We start from the raw sequence: 19,462 nt of genomic DNA, 5'->3' as shown, positions 1-19,462 counted from the left end.
CCATCCCTATCTACAGTTTTTGTCTGGTTCTCTTTCTCTCTTTTTCCCCCCTCACTGTAATCTCCCCCCAGCCCTACCTTTCTTTCTCTTTTATTTCTCTTAATTCTCCACCTTCCCCCTAGCCCATTTCCCTTCAGCCTATCATTTCCCAGCTCTCTACTTCATCCCCCCCCACCACCGACCATCCCATGTTACTTCACTCCTGATGAAGGGTTTCGGCCCGAAACATCATCACTACCTCCTCCCATAGATGCTGTCTGGCCTGCTGAGTTCTACCAGCATTTTGTGTTTGTATAACATTCTTGCACTTTTTTTATGAGGAGAAGACTAGGAGTATTATTGGGAAATCCCTTAGAACAAATTACTGTCATGTTTTGAGAGTTGACTTGTCTGCCACTCTATCCTTGCCTTGAAAGATATCAAAAACTGATACTAACATTCTTGCAGGGAAGTTTGCTAGTGCTTCTTGGGGGGGTTTAAACTAAATTTGCAGGGGGCAGGGATCCAGAATGAGAGAGAAGATAGCGAGATTAAGAATAAAGCACAGGTGGTGACTACATGGTTCCAGAATATTAAGTGTGTAGTAGAGAAAGAAGAGGCAGAACAAGGACACATTTACAGAGGGATGGTCTGACAGAACATGGAGTTAAATGTGCAGAAAGAATAGGTAAATTTAGGAAGAACAAAATTCTAGGGGCGTATAGCCCGATGGGAGTTTGGGGAGCTGGGTTAAGCACAATAGGCAGAGATTCAAACAGAGAGAGGAGAAATGGGCTAAAAATCATATATCTGAATGCACGAAGTGTCAGAAATAAGGCAGATGAGTTTGAAGCTCAGGTGCGAATGGGTAACTATGATGTTGTTGGGATAACGGAGACATGGCTGCAGGGGGATCAGACCTGGGAAATGAATGTACAAGGGTATACGTGCTATCGTAGGGACAGAAATGTGGGCAGAGGGGGTGGGGTGGTCCCGTTGGTGAGGAATGAGATTCAGTCCTTTGCAAGGGGGGGACATAGGGTCAGGAGAAATAGAGTCTATGTGGATAGAATTGAGGAACAGTAAGGGCAAAAGGACCCTAATGGGTGTTGTCCATAGGCTACCAAACAGTAGCATGGATATTGGGTGCAAGTTGAATAGGGAGTTAACATTGGCATGTGACAAAGGTAATGTTGCAGTAGTTATGGGGGATTTCAACATGCAGGTTAACTGGGAGAATCAGGTTGGTGCTGGACCCCAGGATAGGGAGTTTGTAGAGTGCCTAAGGGATGCATTCTTGGAACACCTTGTATGAGAGCCGACCAGGGGCAAGGCTATTCTGGATTTAGTCTTGTGTAATGAACAGGATTTGATAAGCGATCTTGAAGTAAAGGAGCCATTGGGGGTAGTGATCATAACATGATAAGTTTTTATCTGCAATTTGAGAAGGATAAGGGCAGCTCGGAGGTGTCAGTGTTGCAGTTGAACAAAGGAGACCATGGAGCAATGAGGGAGGAGCTGGCCAAAGTTAACTGGACAGATATCCTAGCAGAAAAGACAGTGGAACAGCAATGGCAGGTATTCTTGGGAATAATGCACAAGGTGCAAAATCAGTTCATCCCCCGGAGAAGGAAGGATTCAAAGGGGGAAAAGGGGCCACAGTGGATGACAAAGGAAGTCAGAGATCGCATAGCATTAAAAAAAAGGAAGTATGACAGAGTTAAGGTGAGTGGGAGGACAGATGATTGGGAAATTTTTAAGGAACAACAGAACTTAACTAAAAAGGCAATACGGGGAGAAAAAATGAGGTACAAATGCAAGCTAGCCAGGAATATAAAGGAGGATAGCAAAAGCTTTTTTTTAAGGTATGTGAAGAGAAAAAAGATAGTTAAGAACAATGTTGGGCCCTTGAAGAATGAATTGGGTGGAATTGTTATGGGAAACAGAAATGGCAGAAGAATTTAATGAGTACTTTAGATCTGTCTTCACTAAGGAAGACACAAGCAATCTCCCAGATGTATGGATGGGCCAAGGACATAGGGTAACAGAGGAAATGAAACAGACTGACATTAGGAAGGAAATGGTGGTGAGTAGACTGATGGGACTGAAGGCTGACAAATCCCCAGGTCCAGATGGTCTCCATCCTAGGGTACTAAAGGAGGTGGCCCTGGAAATTGCGGATGCATTGGTAATCATTTTCCAATGTTCCTTAGATTCAGGACCAGTTCCTGAGGATTGGAGAATGGCTAACGTTATCCCACTTTTTAAGAAAGGAGGGAGGGAGAAAACAGAGAACTATCGACCTGTCAGCCTAACATCAGTAGTGGGGAAGATGCTAGAGTCCATTATTAAAGATGAAATAGTGGCATATCTAGATAGCAGTGATAGGATTGGGCCAATCCAGCATGGATTTACCAAGGGTAAACCATGCTTGACTAATCTATTGGAGTTTTTCGAGGATGTAACCAGGAAGTTAGACAAGGGAGATCCAGTGGATGTAGTGTACCTCGATTTTCAGAAGGCATTTGATAAGGTCCCACATAGGAGATTGGTGGGTAAAATCAAAACTCATGGCATTGGGGGGTAAGACATTGACATGGATAAAAAACTGGTTGGCAGATAGAAAGCCAAGGGTAGCGGTGAATGGGTGTTTCTCGGAATGGCAGTGGGGTGCCACAGGGCTCGGTATTGGGACCACAACTGTTTACAATTTACGTCAACGATTTAGATGAAGGCATTGAGAATAACATCAGCAAGTTTGCTGATGATACTAAGCTGGGTGGCAGTGTGACATGTGATGAGGATGTTAGGAGAATTCAGGGTGGCTTGGATAGGCTGGGTGAGTGGGCAGATACTTAGCAGATGACGTTTAATGTGAATAAGTGTGAGGTTGTCCACTTTGGGAGTAAGAACAGGAAGGCAGATTATTATCTGAATGGTGTAAAGTTAGGTAAGGGAGAAATACAAAGAGAAAAACAAATAAAAGTCACTGAAGGTGAATGAGCAAGTGAAGAAGGCTAATGGAATGTTGGCCTTTATTACAAAGGGAATTAAGTACAAGAGCAAGAAAATCCTTTTGCATTTGTACAGGGCCCTGGTGAGACCACAACTGGAGTATTGTGTACAGTTTTGGTCTCCAGGGTTAAGGAAGGACATCCTGGCTGTAGAGGAAGTGCAGCGTAGATTCACAAGGTTAATTCCTGGGATGTCAGGACTGTCTTACGCAGAGTGGTTAGAGAGACTGGGCTTGTACACGCTGGAATTAAGGAGATTGAGAGGGGATCTGATTGAAACATATAAGATTATTAAGGGATTGGACAAGATAGAGGCAGGAAATATGTTCCAGATGCTGGGAGTCCAGTACCAGAAGGCACGGTTTGAGAATAAGGGGTAGGTCATTTAGGACAGAGTTAAAGAAAAACTTCTTCTCCCAGAGAGTTGTGGGGGTCTGGAATGCATTGCCTTGGAAGGCAGTGGAGGACAATTCTCTGGATGCTTTCAAGAAGGAGCTAGATAGGTATCTTATGGATAGGGGAATCAAGGGATATGGGGACAAGGCAGGAACCGGGTATTGATGGTAAATGATCAGCCATGATCTCAAGATGGTGGTGCAGGCTCGAAGGGCCGAATGGTCTACTTCTGCACCTATTGTCTATAATATTAGGAGAGTTAAGTCAATTCATTTGAAACCACAACTAGAAACTATGTTACTCCACGGTGAGCACTTTGCCCTGTACACTTAATCTCTTTCTGTGGCTAAACATGATGCTGCTTTCCATTCTGCACTGAGAAATCTCATGGTAGGAACAAACAAAATATATTAAGAGCTTGAACTTCAGTTGGGGAAACTAATATCCTCAGGGCAACACACTTCTGGATCAAGCCTCTGAAAGCAAGGCTCTTTGAGTTTGATATGCTGACCTCAAGATTACAACCAATGATAATAGACCAATCAACTTCAACTGCAAAATTAGACACACAACTCTTCTGTGAGAATGCCCATCTCAGTCCACAAATGGAATGAAATCTGACTGACAATTCCATTATTTGATGCTGGTTTCAGACTCAGATACACAACAGTTCTTCAGAATTCCATAAAACCACAATGTGACAGAGGGTCAGATAGAATAAAATGCCATGATGTTTAAATTTTGATTCAAGGTAGCATTGTCAGAGTATATTTGTTAACACAAATGCTAAATGCTAATAGCTTCTTCGGATGCAATGGTCTTGACCGGTCTCCTGTCACCACTAGTCCCCATGTACTTCACCTCTGTCTGGCAACTTAAAATATTCTCCAAGCACAACTCAAATCACAATAAAATCAAATGTTCCACTGCTGGCCTGTCTTCACAATTGAGGCAGGCCATGAATTTTATACTCTCAGCACCACACCTGGAATCCAAGACAAACTATTCAGACACAAATCATAGCTTAGTCATGCCAAATTGAGCATGATGTTATTTTTAATTACTTCGGTTTGAGAAATGAAGTAGAGAGCAGGAAAGTAGCAACTGATGATCTGGAAAGTAATACAAATGGAATTATATCAACATATTTGATAACCAGAAGGGAACAGAACCAAGCAGGACTACCCAGGAAACTACTGGTTGGTGAGCCATGTATCAGTTCAGCAATGCATATGGTTTGGTCACTGCACTTCAGAAAGAATATGAAGATGTTTGAAAGAGTACAGAAGAGATTTATCAGAACGTTGTCTAGAATGAAGTACAGCACTGTAAGTAAATAATGGCCAGACTTGAATTGTTGTATCTGGAACATCTGAGACCCAAGGCACAAGCTGACTGAAGTATATAAAATTATGAGAGGCATAATTTTAGGGTAGAAAGAGTTTTTTTTGCCAGGATGGAAATATCCTAACTAAATTGGCATATGGGAAACACAGACTTGTAGGCTGAAGGGGCTGTACCTATCTGCCCCTTTTTGCATTATTCTATATTCTACCAGCAGAAAGAGGACAATAGACTGGAACCAAATTAACTTTCATCTCCTGAAGAATATCAACACTAAAAACTGTAAAGATACGTGGAAGAGACCTTCTATCCAAGAGATTAGTCACCAACACTGGAAGGAAAGGATGGCTATGTCACTAACTGAGGAACAGTCACCAAGTCCGGCCAGAATCTAGCTAAGAACATTAACATTAATTCTATGATTGTGAGGGTTTTGTATTTTTAGTATCTCTTGAGAAATTTATTTTGAAATATATATAAAAACAATTCAGCCAGTTAATACAACAGAAACTGGAACTAGAACTGAAGCCACAAATATTTATGTAACACAAATTCAGAACCCACAATCTACTACCATTGAGCACAGTCATCCATTTTCAGAATTAGACCCCAAAGTCAAGGAAATAGGAATACTGGAAACAGGAGCAGAAGTAGGGAATTAGTTTCTCACACCTGCCATGCATTTCTGGAATATGAATGTCGATCCAACCTTGATCTCAACACCACATTTGCACTCTGTCCCAACATCAAGTCCACTCTGCCATTCCATCATGGCTGATTTATTTTCCCTCCAAACCTCATTCTCCTGTCTTCTCCATGTAAGTTTTGATGCCCTGACTAATCAAGGACCTATCAACCTTTGATTTAGATATATCCGATGACTTGGCCTCCAAAGTTGTCTGTGGCAATGAATTCCACAGATTCACCGCCCTCTGGCAAAAGAACTTGCTCCTTATTTCTTTTCTAAACGAATGCCCCCTGGCCCTAGACTCTTTGTATTTCAATTACTCGGATCTACTATTCCTCTCTACTATAGGAGCTTCACACACAAAGCGCTGGAGGAACTCAGCAGATCAGGCAACATCTACGGAGGGAAATAAACAGTCGACACTTTTGGTCAAGACCCTACATCAAGATTACTGCATGACTTAAAAGTGTCTGAAAGTGTTTACGTATCTGAAACAAAATACAGAACTATGAGGAAAACGGAGCAAATTGGATGAATGTTGATGCTCCAGCAAAGTTCAAGCACATAACCAACTGCCTCTTTCCTGGTTCTTGATACTAGAATTACTTGTGAAAATACTCTCCAAAAGTCACAAAGTAGTTTCAGAGAGGCTTCCCCAATGCCCAAATTATCTAATCTCAAGCATAAAATCTAGCATCGGAAGCATATGATTTGTAGTTTCAAAAAGAACTTAAAACATTTGGAAGCAATTCCACAAAACACTGATTTCTTGAGTGGTGCTGGAGTTGTTTGGATCAACACCCAAGAAGCTCAATATAATCAAGGAAAAAGCAACTGACTTTAATGGCAATACTATTTCAATATTCAATCCCTATACCTTGAGAATGCCTACCAATAAAAAAATCTCCCGCAGTATTTTTAAGTATAGCAAAAAGCATCTCCCAATTCCACAAACCTACAGGACAAGAACTGCAGGGATACAGAATTCCACCCATTGTTTCCTTCAGATTCAAATGCCATCCTGATTTGGGTGGCAAATCCACATCAGATCCTATCACATTCTTCCTTCCCTCAGCCTTTTACGTTTTCAAGCTACAACCTCCTAGCTTCTCATTCATTATCCTTCCCCACTCACCCACCTTCCCCCTAAATTGGTCTCACCTATCACCTGCTAGCTTGTCCTTCTTCCCCCTTCCTTCCAGTGCTGATAAGGGATGTCAGCCTGAAAAGTCAAATGTTTATTCTTCCTTATAGACGATGCCTGACCTGCTGAGTTCCTCCAGCATTTTATGTGTTGCTCTGGATCTGCAGAATTTCTTGTGTGTCCAATTTGGAAACAGATTGTCATAGATTCTAGATACTGGAAGACTCTACAGAACAAGATTATGGGGATTCCATTAACATGAGATTTGCAACAGAGTATTGTTCGCCATTCCCCTTCTAGCTAGGAATGGGGATTAAATGTTGGCATCAGCATAAATAACAAACAAAATCCCTAAAATATTAAAGTGAATCACACCCCTTATCCAACCCATAGGCTCCTAATCCAAAGTGAATCTTGAAGTGTGTATCTTCCGTTATTTAGTGGACAGCACTCTTGACCACAGAAGCACAAGATCTAGGTTTATTCTCCATCTGGTACATTACCAGGTAGATACTGCATTGTTGACAGGGCCATTTTCAGATGCATCATTACACTAAGAGTCCATCTGATTGCTCATTTGAACATAACAGTGTTTTCTCAGTATTTGGCCAATATTTCAAAATTCAAAGTATTTTTATTATCAAGTATGTTTTCCATATAAAACCTTGGGATTCATCTTCTTGCAGGCAACAAACAATAAAATCCACACAACAAAGACCGACAAACACCCAATGTGCAAGAAAAAGAACAAATCATGCTAATAATAAAAAGACACATGAATCGCAAGTGAGTTCACAATCATGAAGCCAGTTCAATAGCCCGATGGCTGCAAGCCATAGCTGTGGAGCCAGTTCAGTGCTAAGATGAGTGAAACAGGTTCAGAAGCCCGATGGCTAGAGGGCAATAAATACTCCCAAACCTGACAGTGTAAACCCTACCCAGCAAATAATATGATGTAACAACAGATCACATGGCCATTATACTGCAGTTTACAAAATCATATTACAGGCATTGGCTGTCAAATTTCTTAATTTATAGTGACAGCACCTCACAATAACATCATGGCATGGACAAGTTCTAGGGGGCATCGTATACAGAATCACCTTTATTATCACCGGCATGTGATGTGAAACTTGTTAACTTAACAGCAGCAGTTCAATGCAATACATAATCTAAAATAGTAAAATAAAACATAATAAATAAGTAAATCAATTACATATTGAATAGGTTATTAAAAAATGTGCAATAACAGAAATACTGTATATTGAAAAAAGTGAGGTAGTGTCCAAAGCTTCAAAGTCTATTTAGGAATCAGATGGCGGAGGGGAAGAAGCTGTTCCTGAATCGTTGAGTGTGCGCCTTCAGGCTTCTGTACCTTCTACCTGATGGTAACAGTGAGAAAAGGGCACGCCTGGGGTGCTGGAGGTCCTTAACAATGGAAACTGCCTTCCTGAGACACCGCTCCCTAAAGATGTCCTTAGAACTTTGTAGGCTAGTGCCCAAGATGGAGCTGACTAGATTTACGACCGTCTGCAGCTTCATTTGGTCCTGTACAGTAGCCCCTCCATACCAGACAGTGATGCAGCCTGTCAGAATGCTCTCCACAGTACAACTATAGAACTTGAGCGTATTTGTTGACATGCCAAATCTCTTCAAACTCCTACTAAAGTATAGTCTCTGTCTTGCCTTCTTTATGACTTCAATATGTTGGGGCCAGGTTAGATCCTCAGAGATCTTGACACCCAGGAACTTGAAGCTGCTCACTCTCTCCACTTCTGATCCCTCTATGAGGATTGGTACGTGTTCCTTCATTTTACCCTTCCTGAAGTCCACAATCAGTTCTTTCGTCTTAGTGACAGGTTGTTGCTGTGGTACCACTCCACTAGTTGGCATATCTCACTCCTGTACACCCTCTCGTCACCACCTGAGATTCTACCAACAAAGATCGTATCGTCAGCAAATTTGTAGAAGGTATTTGAGCTATGCCTAGCCACATAGTCATGTGTATACAGAGAGTAGAGCAGTGGGCTAAGCACACACTCCTGAGGTACACCAGTGTTGATCATCAGCAAAGAGGATATGTTATCACCAATCCCCACAGACTGTGGTCTTCTGGTTAGGAAGTCGAGGATTCAATTAGAGGGAGGTACAGAGGCCCAGGTTCTGCAACTTCTCAATCAGGATTGTGGGAATGATGGTATTAAATGCTGAGCTATAGTCGATGCACAGCATCCTGACGTAGGTGTTTGTGTGTACAGATACTCTCTTAAAATTATCAGAATCCAAACCTATTCCTGACCCAAAACACTGCACCCCACCTGTCTGGACAGTGATCAGTAGCAGTAACCCAGGTACTTTCACCATTGCATCTACCAGCCTGACTGAACAGAACCAGTGCCTCTCCTCGCTGAACACAACAGAATGTACTTTATCCACTCGGCCAACAATTGAGCTCAGAGGTTTCCTAACAAATTAATTTGAAACACATGTTTAACCAGGATTCCTGAGAGGTGGGAATATGAAGCAGATTTTTTAATCAGTAACAGGACCCAAAACCCATCAGTGCTCATGTCACTCAGCAATCCTGTTAATATTCCATCCCCACCTATCCTCTTACTGCCTCTGTAGGTAGTTATTGTGTTACTGAGTGAGCATTAACACCTTGCAATGAAACAGCTGCAACTTTACATACAATCACAAGAGGTGTATGCTCCTACCCTGTCCATTCACTCACAAGAACAATACATGCCAGAAAGATTCCAACAGAGCTCACACATTCCCTTCCATCCAAATCCCTTCAGCAATACACTCAATCTCGGACTTGTGCCCACTGGGCACATCATATTACTTCAATGACTGAATGAAGTATTCTGCTGGACACAGGCACATTTGTGGTCTTTAACAGCAATAATAAATGGGATTTAATTAGTCACTGTGATGAGGGAAAGGAAAATCAGCCAGTTATAGTCCTACTGCCTGTCACTATCCAATGATTCACAGAACAAAGAACAATACAGTACAATACAATACAGGCCATAGCCCACAATATTATGCCAACCCTTTAACCTACTCCAAGCTCATCTGGACAATACTCATACTTATGTCAGGCTACAAGCTCAGAGTTTAACACAATCATAAGACCATAACACATAGGGGCAGAATTAGGCAAATCAGCCCATCAAGTCTACTCCACCATTCCATCATCGCTGATCCCGGATCCCACTCAACCCCATACACCTGCCTTCTCACCATATCCTTTGATGCCCTGACCAATCAGGAAATGATCAACTTCTGCCTTAAATATATGCACAGACTTGGCCTCCTCTGAAGTCTGTGGCAGAGCATTCCACAAATTTACTACTCTCTAGATAAAAAAATTCCTCCTTACCTCTGTTCTAAATGGTCGCCCCTCAGTTTTGAGATTGTGCCCTCTAGTTCTGGATACCCCCACCATAGGAAGCATCCTCTCCACATCCACTCTATCTAGTCCTTTCAACATTTGGTAAGTTTCATGAGATTCCCACGCATTCTTCTCAATTCCAGTGAGTACAGGCCCAAAGCTGCCAAATGCTCATCTGTTAACTCCTTCATTCCTGAAATCATCCTCGTGAACCTCTTAGAATTGTGATCAAAAAGTTCCAAAACCTGGGCCTCTGTACCTCCCTCTGCAACTGGATCCTTGACTTCCTCACTGGGAGGCCACAATCTGTGCAGATCAGAAATAACATATCCACTTCACTGGCAATCAACACTGGCGCATCTCAGGGATGTGTACTTAGCCCACTATATGGCTAGTCACAGCTCAAGTGACATCTATAAATTTGCTGATGACATAACTACTGTTGGCAGAATTTCAGATGCTGACGAGAGGGCATACAGAAGCAAAATATATCAGCTAATTAAGTGGTGTTGCAGCAGCAATCTTGCACTCAATGTCAGTAAGACCAAAGAACCATTTGTAGACTTCATAAAAGGTAGGACAAGGGAACACACACTAGTCCTCATGGAGGGATCAGTAGGAAGAATGTGCAATTTCATGTTTTTCGGTGTCAACATCCCTGTGGATCTATCCTGGGCCCAACATATCGATGCAGTTACAAAGGTACAACAGGGGCTATATTTTATAAGGAGATTGAAGAGATTTGGTATGTCACCAAAGACTCTTGCAAATTTCTATAGATATACTGTAGAGAGCATTCTAACTGGCTGCATCACTTTCTGGTAAGGGGGAGATAAAAACACAGTCAGCTCCATCATGGGCACTATCTTCAAGGAGCAATGCCTCAAAAAAGTGGCATCCATCATTTAGGACCCCCATCACCCAGGACATGCCTTCTTCTCATTGCTACCATCAGGGAGGAGGGAGAGAAGCCTGAAAGCACACAATCAATTATTTGGGAATAGCTTTGGGAAATCCTCTCTGTCATCAGATTTCACACACACACACACAACCAACTCCCCAGTCATCATGGACTCACCTTCACTACTGAGCAGGGCTCTGGGGAAACTCAGACACAGCAAGACACTGGGACTGGATGGTGTGAACCCCAAGATCCTGAAGAAGTGTGCTAAGCAGCTGTGCAGAGTTCTCCAGCAAATTTTCAAACTGAATCTCATCCAGGTAAGGGTTCCGACTGTGTGGAAAACATTATGTGTGGTTCCAGTACCCAAGAAAGGTCAAATGAAAGTCTGGAATGACTACCGACCAGTGGCCCTGACCTCACACACCATGAAGACCCTAGAGAGGCTGGTCCTGGCTCACCTCCGACCCCTGCAGCCCTTGATCCCCTGCAATTTACCTACCAGGAGCACATTGGAGTCAACAATGCTGTCATCTACCTGCTGAAAAGAGCCTACTTCCATTTGGATAAGCAGGGCAGCACTATGAGGATCATGTTATTTGATTTCTCAAGAGTCCACAATGCCATACAGCCCTCACTTACTGCTGGAGGGAAAAGCTCCGTTCAATGCAGTTTGGCACTTCCATTGTATCCTGGATAATGGACAACCTGTCTGGCAAACATTGTTTGTGTGGCTTCAGAGCTGTATCAGACGTGGCTATAAGCAGCACTGGGGCTCCAAAAGGGAATGTATTGGCTCCCTTCCTGTTTACCCCATATACCTCAGACACAACACTGAGTCACATCATCTGCAGAAATTCTCTGACAACTCAGCAATAGTTGGGCGCATAAAGGGAAGACAAGAGGATATATACAGGGCTCTGGTGGAGAACATTGTGGAATAGTACAAGCTAAATTATCTTCAGCTAAACATCAGTAAGTCAAAGGAAATGGTGCTGGACTTTAGGAAGACCAAGTTTGTACTGCTTCCCTGTCACTATTGATGGTGAGGACCTAAAGTACCTGTGGTTGAACCTAGGCAACAGATTTGAGTGGAGCACCAACACAGAGGCTGTGTACATGAAGGGTCAAACTTGCCTCTACTTCCTCAGGAGTCTGAAATCCTTTGGTGTATGTAGGCCTCTTCTTCACATGTTCTACCAGTCTGTATTTGCCAGTACAATCTTCTATGTGGTGTTTGTGCTGGGGCAATGGCATCAACACGGGTGATACTAGCAGGCTCAATAAACTGATTAGAAAGACTGGCTATTTTATAGGAGTCAAACTGGACATAGCTGTGGTAGAACAAAGGACCCAATGAAAAATCCTAGCAATTCTGGACAATGTTTCTCACCCTCTGCATGCCATCTTGGCTTAACAGAGGAGCACTTTAGTAATAGACTAAGATAACTGTGTTGCTCCAAAGAGCGGTATATGAGGTCATTCTTACCCTCAGCCATTAGGCTCTATAATGAGTCAACCTATAGCTGGGGAAGTGATGGTCCCCTCCTGTTAGACTCTCCGACTTATTTTTTATTCTTTCTTACTTTTCTTCTATTACTTGCATATTTGTATATCTGTGCACTTGTAATGCTACAGTGACACTAATTTCCTTTGAGATCAATAAAGTATCTATATAGCAACAAATTTTACGACATACACCAGTGATATTAAACCTGATACAATAGGTTTCAAAGGTACATGTCACAGAAATGTACACAATATACATCCCGAAATTCTTTTTCTTCGCAAACATTCACGAAAATAGGAGTGCCCCAAAAAATTAATGACAGTTATAAATCAGAATCCCCCTCCCATGCACAAGCAGTAACAAGGCAATTACCACCCCCACCAGCAAAAAAAAAAATCGGGGCTCGCCACCGAGCGCTCAAGCGTGAGCAAAGCATCAGTAAGACACGGACTTGCAGTACCCCGAAGACTACTCGTTCACCCAGTATTCGACATACCACAGACTCTCTTCCTAATAAAGGAAAAAGATTCCAATATTCTGATTCCAATATAACCCCTCCTACATAGCCCTCCAACCTTGAGATCCATTTTCTTACAGGTGCCCCAGGAAAACAAATTTAAAAAAGCACACTTAACAAAGACCAACAAACATCCAATGTGCAAAAGAGGACAAATCATGCAAATAGTAAAAAAAGTTTAAATAGAACATGAGCTGAAGAGCCCACAGGCTGCAAAGACAGTTCAGCACCAATTCATCTGCCTCTATCAACAGCCCCGGCAGCAACCACTGTGTAAAAACTTACCTCTGACATCTCCCCCCCCCCCTTACACTTTCCTCCAAACATCTTAAAAGTTATGACCCCTCACATCAACTACTTCCACTCTGGGTAAAAGTTTCTGGCTGTCCACTCGATTTAAAGCCCTCATAAGATGTGCTCTCTAATCCAGGCAGCATTCTGTTAAATCTCTGCACCCTCTCTAAAGCTTCCACATCCTTCCTATAATGAGGTGATTAGAACTGAACATAATACTCCAAGTATGGTTTAACCAAGTTTTATAGAGCTGCAACTTTCCTGGACATTGAGGGGCTCAGCCCTGTGTAGAGGCCTCTCAAACAATTGAAGTTTGTATCTTCTCAAGAGGGCTTAAATGGCAATGATGTGCTGTGCAGAAATGTACAATCACTATAATGTATAGAACAATTAACACTATGAATGTAGAAACTGAAAAACACAAAGGGATGCAGTGATGTGCTGCGCAGGGCATGTTCAAAGTACATTATCAAAGTACCTATATATTATACAACCTTGAAATTCATCCCCTAACAGGCAGCCATGAAACAAAGAAACCCAAAAGAACACAAAAAACGACTGCCAAACACAACATGCAGAGAATAAAAACACATCATGCCCATAAAAAAAGACCAAACATCCAGTGTGCAGGGGAAAAAAATACTGTGCAAACAATAACTGCAAGGAAATAATGATCTGAACTGAAGCCCACAGAGTCCCACAGTCCAGTGCAGAGCCGAGTTGTGGAGCAGCGATCTGAACCAGCCTGTCCCTCGCCTTGGCCCCTGACACCCTCATCTCTTAAATTACTATAATGCAAGAACCACCAACACTATGAATGTATAGACTGAAAAACACAATGTAAAGAAAGCATTTTATTTTGACATTTTTGCATATACTCTTATGCGTACTCCATCTTTACATTTTGAAAATAATTAAAAAATAAGCTAAGGAAAGGATCATACTCATACAATGACATCTATTTAGAAAACTAATCAACGCTGAAACATAAAAAAATAGCCACCTGGGCAAGATAACAGCCGAGAGTCGGGAATGGAGAACACTTTGGAATCACATCCTTGTCAGAATCAGTGAAACAACAGGAGAGCTAAGTGAAAGTAAATTCAAGAACTCACAATCATAAATGCACTTTCATGACTAAAGGACTTTCCAAATCACTTGTATACAAATAAGATGCATTCTAGGCCCTGTATTATCAAAAATACAAGCTGAAGGAACTCAGCAGATCAAATATAAAGGGAATGGATAGTCAATGATTTTGATTGAGATTTTTCATCTGGACTAAAAGATAGAAGCGAGATAGCCTGAATATAAAGGTGGAAGGAAGGGGGTGGAACAAGACCTAGCCAGCTATTGCTGGAACCAGACAAGGAGAGGTGGAGATGCTGCCTGACTAGCTAAGGTCCTCCTGTTTCTTGTCCATTGCTCCAGATTCCAATGTCTGTAGTCTCTTGTGCCCCCATATTACTAGCTTCCCTCCTCAAGGCTAAGAAAGACCATGGCAGCTTTAAGTTCAATGGGTACAAAAGATTAACTCCACCATGGATAGTCCCAAACCCAGCTATGAAAGGAGGATTGAGCATGGGGCTAGCAAACCCATCCTGTAAATACCTAGTGCTACAGAAATACCAACAGAAGTTCCAAAGATCTCACCGCTGGAAGAGGAAGGATCTTCAATATTGAGTTACATCTGGGGACAATTTGTAGGACTGATCCAGGACACAGGAGTCTGGCGGGCTGCTGTTGGGGTGATGGGTTAAGAAGTAGTACAAAAGATGATCAGATGGGGTCTAGAACATGAAGCATTTGTCCAATAGATAACTGGTTTTAGAAACTGCCGCAGGAGACCTCATCATCACAGTAAGAAAGCAATGACCTTGTCTACTAATTCAGTTAATTGAGCATGGGCATTTATGTAACAAAAACTATTCCATTCCATGCTGAAAGCCAAACAAGCTCTTGGATGACCATTAGTTTAAAAAAGTCCCAATGAAACGATGCAAACTTAATTCTTTCTGCATTCAAGTATTACCAAAAAAAAATCTCCTGTAACTAAGCCTGCTTTCACATTGTGCACAACTCTAAACCTTTCGCCGCATTTTACTCCCACCCTGCTGCCAGGCTACCCTCACCAGTACCTTTCTCAGAAGTTGTGCAGTATTAGTCAACCCCCAATCACACAGTGACAATTCAAGTTTGGATGAAGCATGCCACCCAGTCTCCACCATCCCACTGTTGAACTTGACTGAAACTCGATGACATTGTGGGATATTCCAAGACCTTGCATCCATTTCCAGAATTACTTGTTACTACTTAGGGTTAGAAACACGCTTTTCTGAAGTTGGGTAACTGCTTGCTAAATATTACAAGAACTCTCACTACTCATTATATTCTGCTGGGACTATGGACAGAATATCAAGATCAGTTTCAGTAATAATGCTATATGACATAGTCTACCCTCTGCTACATATACAATCTAGATTGATATAGTTAATTGAGCACAGCATTTTCACAGCACTATCTGAAAATATCTGGGTTTTCAAAAGAAGAAAAAGTTGAACAGAGAAATAAATACAAAGCATTTGATTTTTAACAGAAGTGTAAATGAGAGATGACAGATACTAGAATATAGTATCCTGATGCTGAAGAACAGTTATTTTTCAAAATTTGTACTTAATGTTTTTTCAATTTAGCAAGATGTCAATGCCACAAATAGAAAAACATATCCAGCACTTCATGACTATCTTATTACACACTCTTATGCCAGTTTCTGAATGAATCAGGTTCAATATGTATCACAAATTTCAGCATTTTCCCTTTTTACTCACATTGTCTAGTTTTCTCATTCACATCATTTTCAATTTCTACTGATTTTCAAGATCATTCTTCCTTCAAATTCCTCCCATTCATACCTACTGTTGCTCACCCAGATATTTGCCAGTCTCTCCTGCAATATTCCTATTATTTTCTCCATAATCACAGTCTGCTCTGGTATTCCCACAAAATCCAGTCATCTCTTTGCATTTGCAGTGTTTCTGCTCCTTCATTGTCCTGACATTTTCTTAGCATGTTACATTCTTGTTCATTCTGCAATGACCAATATTCAATGCTCCCCTGGGAGTCCCAGAGTAACCTCTCTCTCCTGCTAATCACTTCAATACCTTCTCAGTCTCCCTTTATCCCCCATAAATTCTCTATTCCCAATTCCTGTTCATTCACCTCTAACTCTCAATATTCACCCCAGCTCCCTTTCCCAGGAATTCCAATTTCTCACTCTTTGTAATCCCTCTATCCCCATTCTTGCTCATCCCTGTCATGGATTCAAATTCTCTCACTTCCAGTTCCAACTAATTTTCCCCATTTTGTCCCACTGTCCCTTTCAGAATAGGCAGCACCCACTTAGTGCATTGCTCCCTCATTCTTGGTATTTCACTTAATCCCAGTGTTGTTTTCCCATACGTTCTGAGCTCAGAATCAAAGTATGTTTATCGCGTTCAGCCCATCCAGTCCCTACTAGCTTTATCTGATCAAAACCGATCGAGAAATCCTTCTCCCCACAGCCTTGCACATACTTCCCACCCAGTGCCCCATCAGCTTCCAATTTGAACGCCACAATGCATTTCAAACCCCAGCCTCTTGCCACCAAACGAAGTTTTTCATCCTGTCACTTGTAGCTGTTTTGCTCATCACCTCCATTTCCCCGGCTCCTGCGAAACCACCCCCCGCCAATCCCTTCACGACTGGGGACGCCCCACTCGGTTCCCTGGTCACCTCCTGTACTCCAAGGAGAAGCGTCAGCTTGTGCCGTGCACCTCACGGCGACCGTCCCTTAGCAGACGGTGGCGACCCTCCCCTCACATCCCCAAACACCAGCATTCTCCGTCTCTTCATTCCCGCTGTTCCACCATGCCCGGGATCTCCTCACCATCCCGGGATTCCACCTTTACCTGAACTCCGGGCCGCACTCAAAGCCGCCAGCGCCAACAGGAGCTGCAGTCGGCGCTCCGCCATCTCCCGCCACCGCTGCCGCAGGCCTGCGCCTGAGTATCGGGCGCCCGCTGCTGCCGCACCGGTATTCGCCGCCTGTCCGCAGTCGGTCGGGAAGAACTCGCCGAACCGAGCCGAGCAAGGCTGCGAGCGGCCGCCACTCACGGACAATACCCAGCATGGACGGGGTCGCCCACAAAATCCGGCCTGGAACACGGCGTCCGCCGCAGCCAAACCCGCAACGGAATTCCCAGAGTGGATTGGATGGGCATACCAACTGCAAAACCCGACCTAGAGCTCCAGCCACCACAGCGACTGGACTGGAATCGCTGCAACAAAAATCGGGGGAATAATTTGGAGCTAAAAACATTTAAAACAACGATCTGACTATACAGAAATCCTAATTTTAAAAAAAAGGATATGCTAGGAGTGCTCAGGAGGCTCACTGAAATATTATGTAAAGTCTTGATCTGAAACGTTTAACTATTTTTCTACATACCTGTATACGTTCTGTATACGGCTGCAGCAAAAGAACAGGAATCACTGTAGTCAAATTGAAAAATTGAACCTTACTGAAGGACAGGCAGGCCTGTAACGTTTAACATAGCCTAGCTTAGTGATCAGTGACTGTCTCAGCTCAAAATATTAACCTTTCCATAGATGTTGCCTGGCCTGCTGACTTCATCCAGCATTTTGTGGGTGTTATTCTGGATTTTCAGCATCTGCAGAATCTGGGTTCAAAGAGAGGACAAACCATAGGAACATAGAAAACCTACAGCACAATACAGGTCTTTCGGCCCACAAAGATGTGCCAAACATGTCCCTTAGAAATTATTAGGCTTGCCTATAGCCCCCTATTTTTCTATGCTCCATGTACTTATCTAAAAGCCTCTTAAAAGACCCTATCGTACCCACCTCCACCACTGTTGCCAACAGCCCGTTCCATACACTCACCAGTCTGGAGTAAAAAAAACTTACCCGACATCTCCTCTGAACCTACTCCCCAGCACCTTAAACCTGCGTCCTCTTGTGGCAACCACTTCAGCCTTAGGAAAAAGCCTCTGACTATCCACATGATCAAAACCTCTCATCATCTTGTACAGCTCTAACAGGTCACCTCTCATCCTCCTTCGCTCCAAGGAGAAAAGGCCAAGTTCACTCAACCTATTCTCATAATGCATACTCCCCAATCCAGGCAACATCCTTGTAAATCTCCTCTGCACCCTTTCTATGGCTTCCACATCCTTCCTGTAGTGAGAATTGAGCACAGTACTCCAAGTGGGGTCTGACCAGGGTCCTATATAGCTGCAACATTACCTCTCGGCTCCTAAATTCAATTCCATGGTTGATGGAGGCCAATACACCATACACCTTCTTAACCACAGAGTCAACCTGCACAGCAGCTTTGAGCGTCCTATGGACTCAGACTCCAAGATCCCTGATCCTCCACACTGCCAAGAGTCATTAATACTATATTCTGCCATCATATTTGACCTACCAAAATGAACCACTTCACACTTATCTGGGTTGAACTCCACCTGCCACTTCTCAGCCCAGTTTTACATGTCCTGCTGTAACCTCTGACAGCCCTCCACACTATCCACAACACCTCCAACCTTTGTGTCATCAGCAAACTTACTAACCCATCCCTCCACTTCCTCATCCAGGTCATTTATAAAAATCATGAAGGCTAAGGGTCCCAGAACAGAGGGCCTCCACTGGTGACTGACCTCCATGCAGAATATGACCCGTCTACAACCACTCTTTGCCTTCTGTGGGCAAGCCAGTTCTAGATCCACAAAGCAATGCGCCCTTGGATCCCATTCCTCCTCACTTTCTCAATAAGCCTTACATGGGTTACCTTATCAAATACCTTGCTGAAATCCATATACACTACATCTATTTCAAAGAATATACTCTATTAAATGTTTATGTTGTTGCGTTAGGAAATGCAATTGCAAGCTCCCACATACAGTGATCTGATAACGATCAGCTAATTTCTCTCAATGATATTGACTGAATAAATAGGCCCCAGACAATACAATACTAAACTGATCTTCTAGTGGGAGCAGCAGAATATCTTACATTCACTTCGAAAAAAAGCTAGGATCTAAAGTTCACATCACATCTGATACTCAGCATTGTGCTGGGGTTTCAATTGAGTTTGTGCCCCCAGTGGGGGATGGTGCACTACATAATGCACAGCAGTTATTTGCCTAGAAACACTGCCCTCAAAGTTGCCCCCATAAGTTGGATATATCATATTGCTCACATTGCTATTCTTAAAT

General features: G+C 42.8%; 1 protein-coding gene across 2 annotated transcripts in view; it reads right to left on the bottom strand.

Annotated features, from left to right (window-relative positions):
• The window catches only part of LOC132378744 (neogenin-like), a 383,956-nt gene extending 366,506 nt beyond the window's left edge, over positions 1 to 17,450 (bottom strand). Inside the window, exon 1 of one of the 2 annotated variants that reach the window (XM_059945868.1) lies at positions 17,135 to 17,450. In XM_059945868.1, coding sequence (XP_059801851.1) covers positions 17,135 to 17,198 — 64 coding nt within the window. In that variant the 5' untranslated portion in view covers positions 17,199 to 17,450. The remainder of the gene's footprint in view (positions 1 to 17,134) is intronic. The other variant, XM_059945867.1, reaches the window with a different exon arrangement.
• Between the last annotated feature and the right edge of the window lie 2,012 nt (positions 17,451 to 19,462).

The sequence above is a fragment of the Hypanus sabinus genome, chromosome 21 (assembly GCF_030144855.1).
Source record: "Hypanus sabinus isolate sHypSab1 chromosome 21, sHypSab1.hap1, whole genome shotgun sequence".
In the NCBI taxonomy this organism is placed as follows: domain Eukaryota; kingdom Metazoa; phylum Chordata; class Chondrichthyes; order Myliobatiformes; family Dasyatidae; genus Hypanus; species Hypanus sabinus.
The sequence above is the reverse complement of the archived record's forward strand: the minus strand, read 5'-3'. Positions and strand labels throughout refer to the sequence as shown.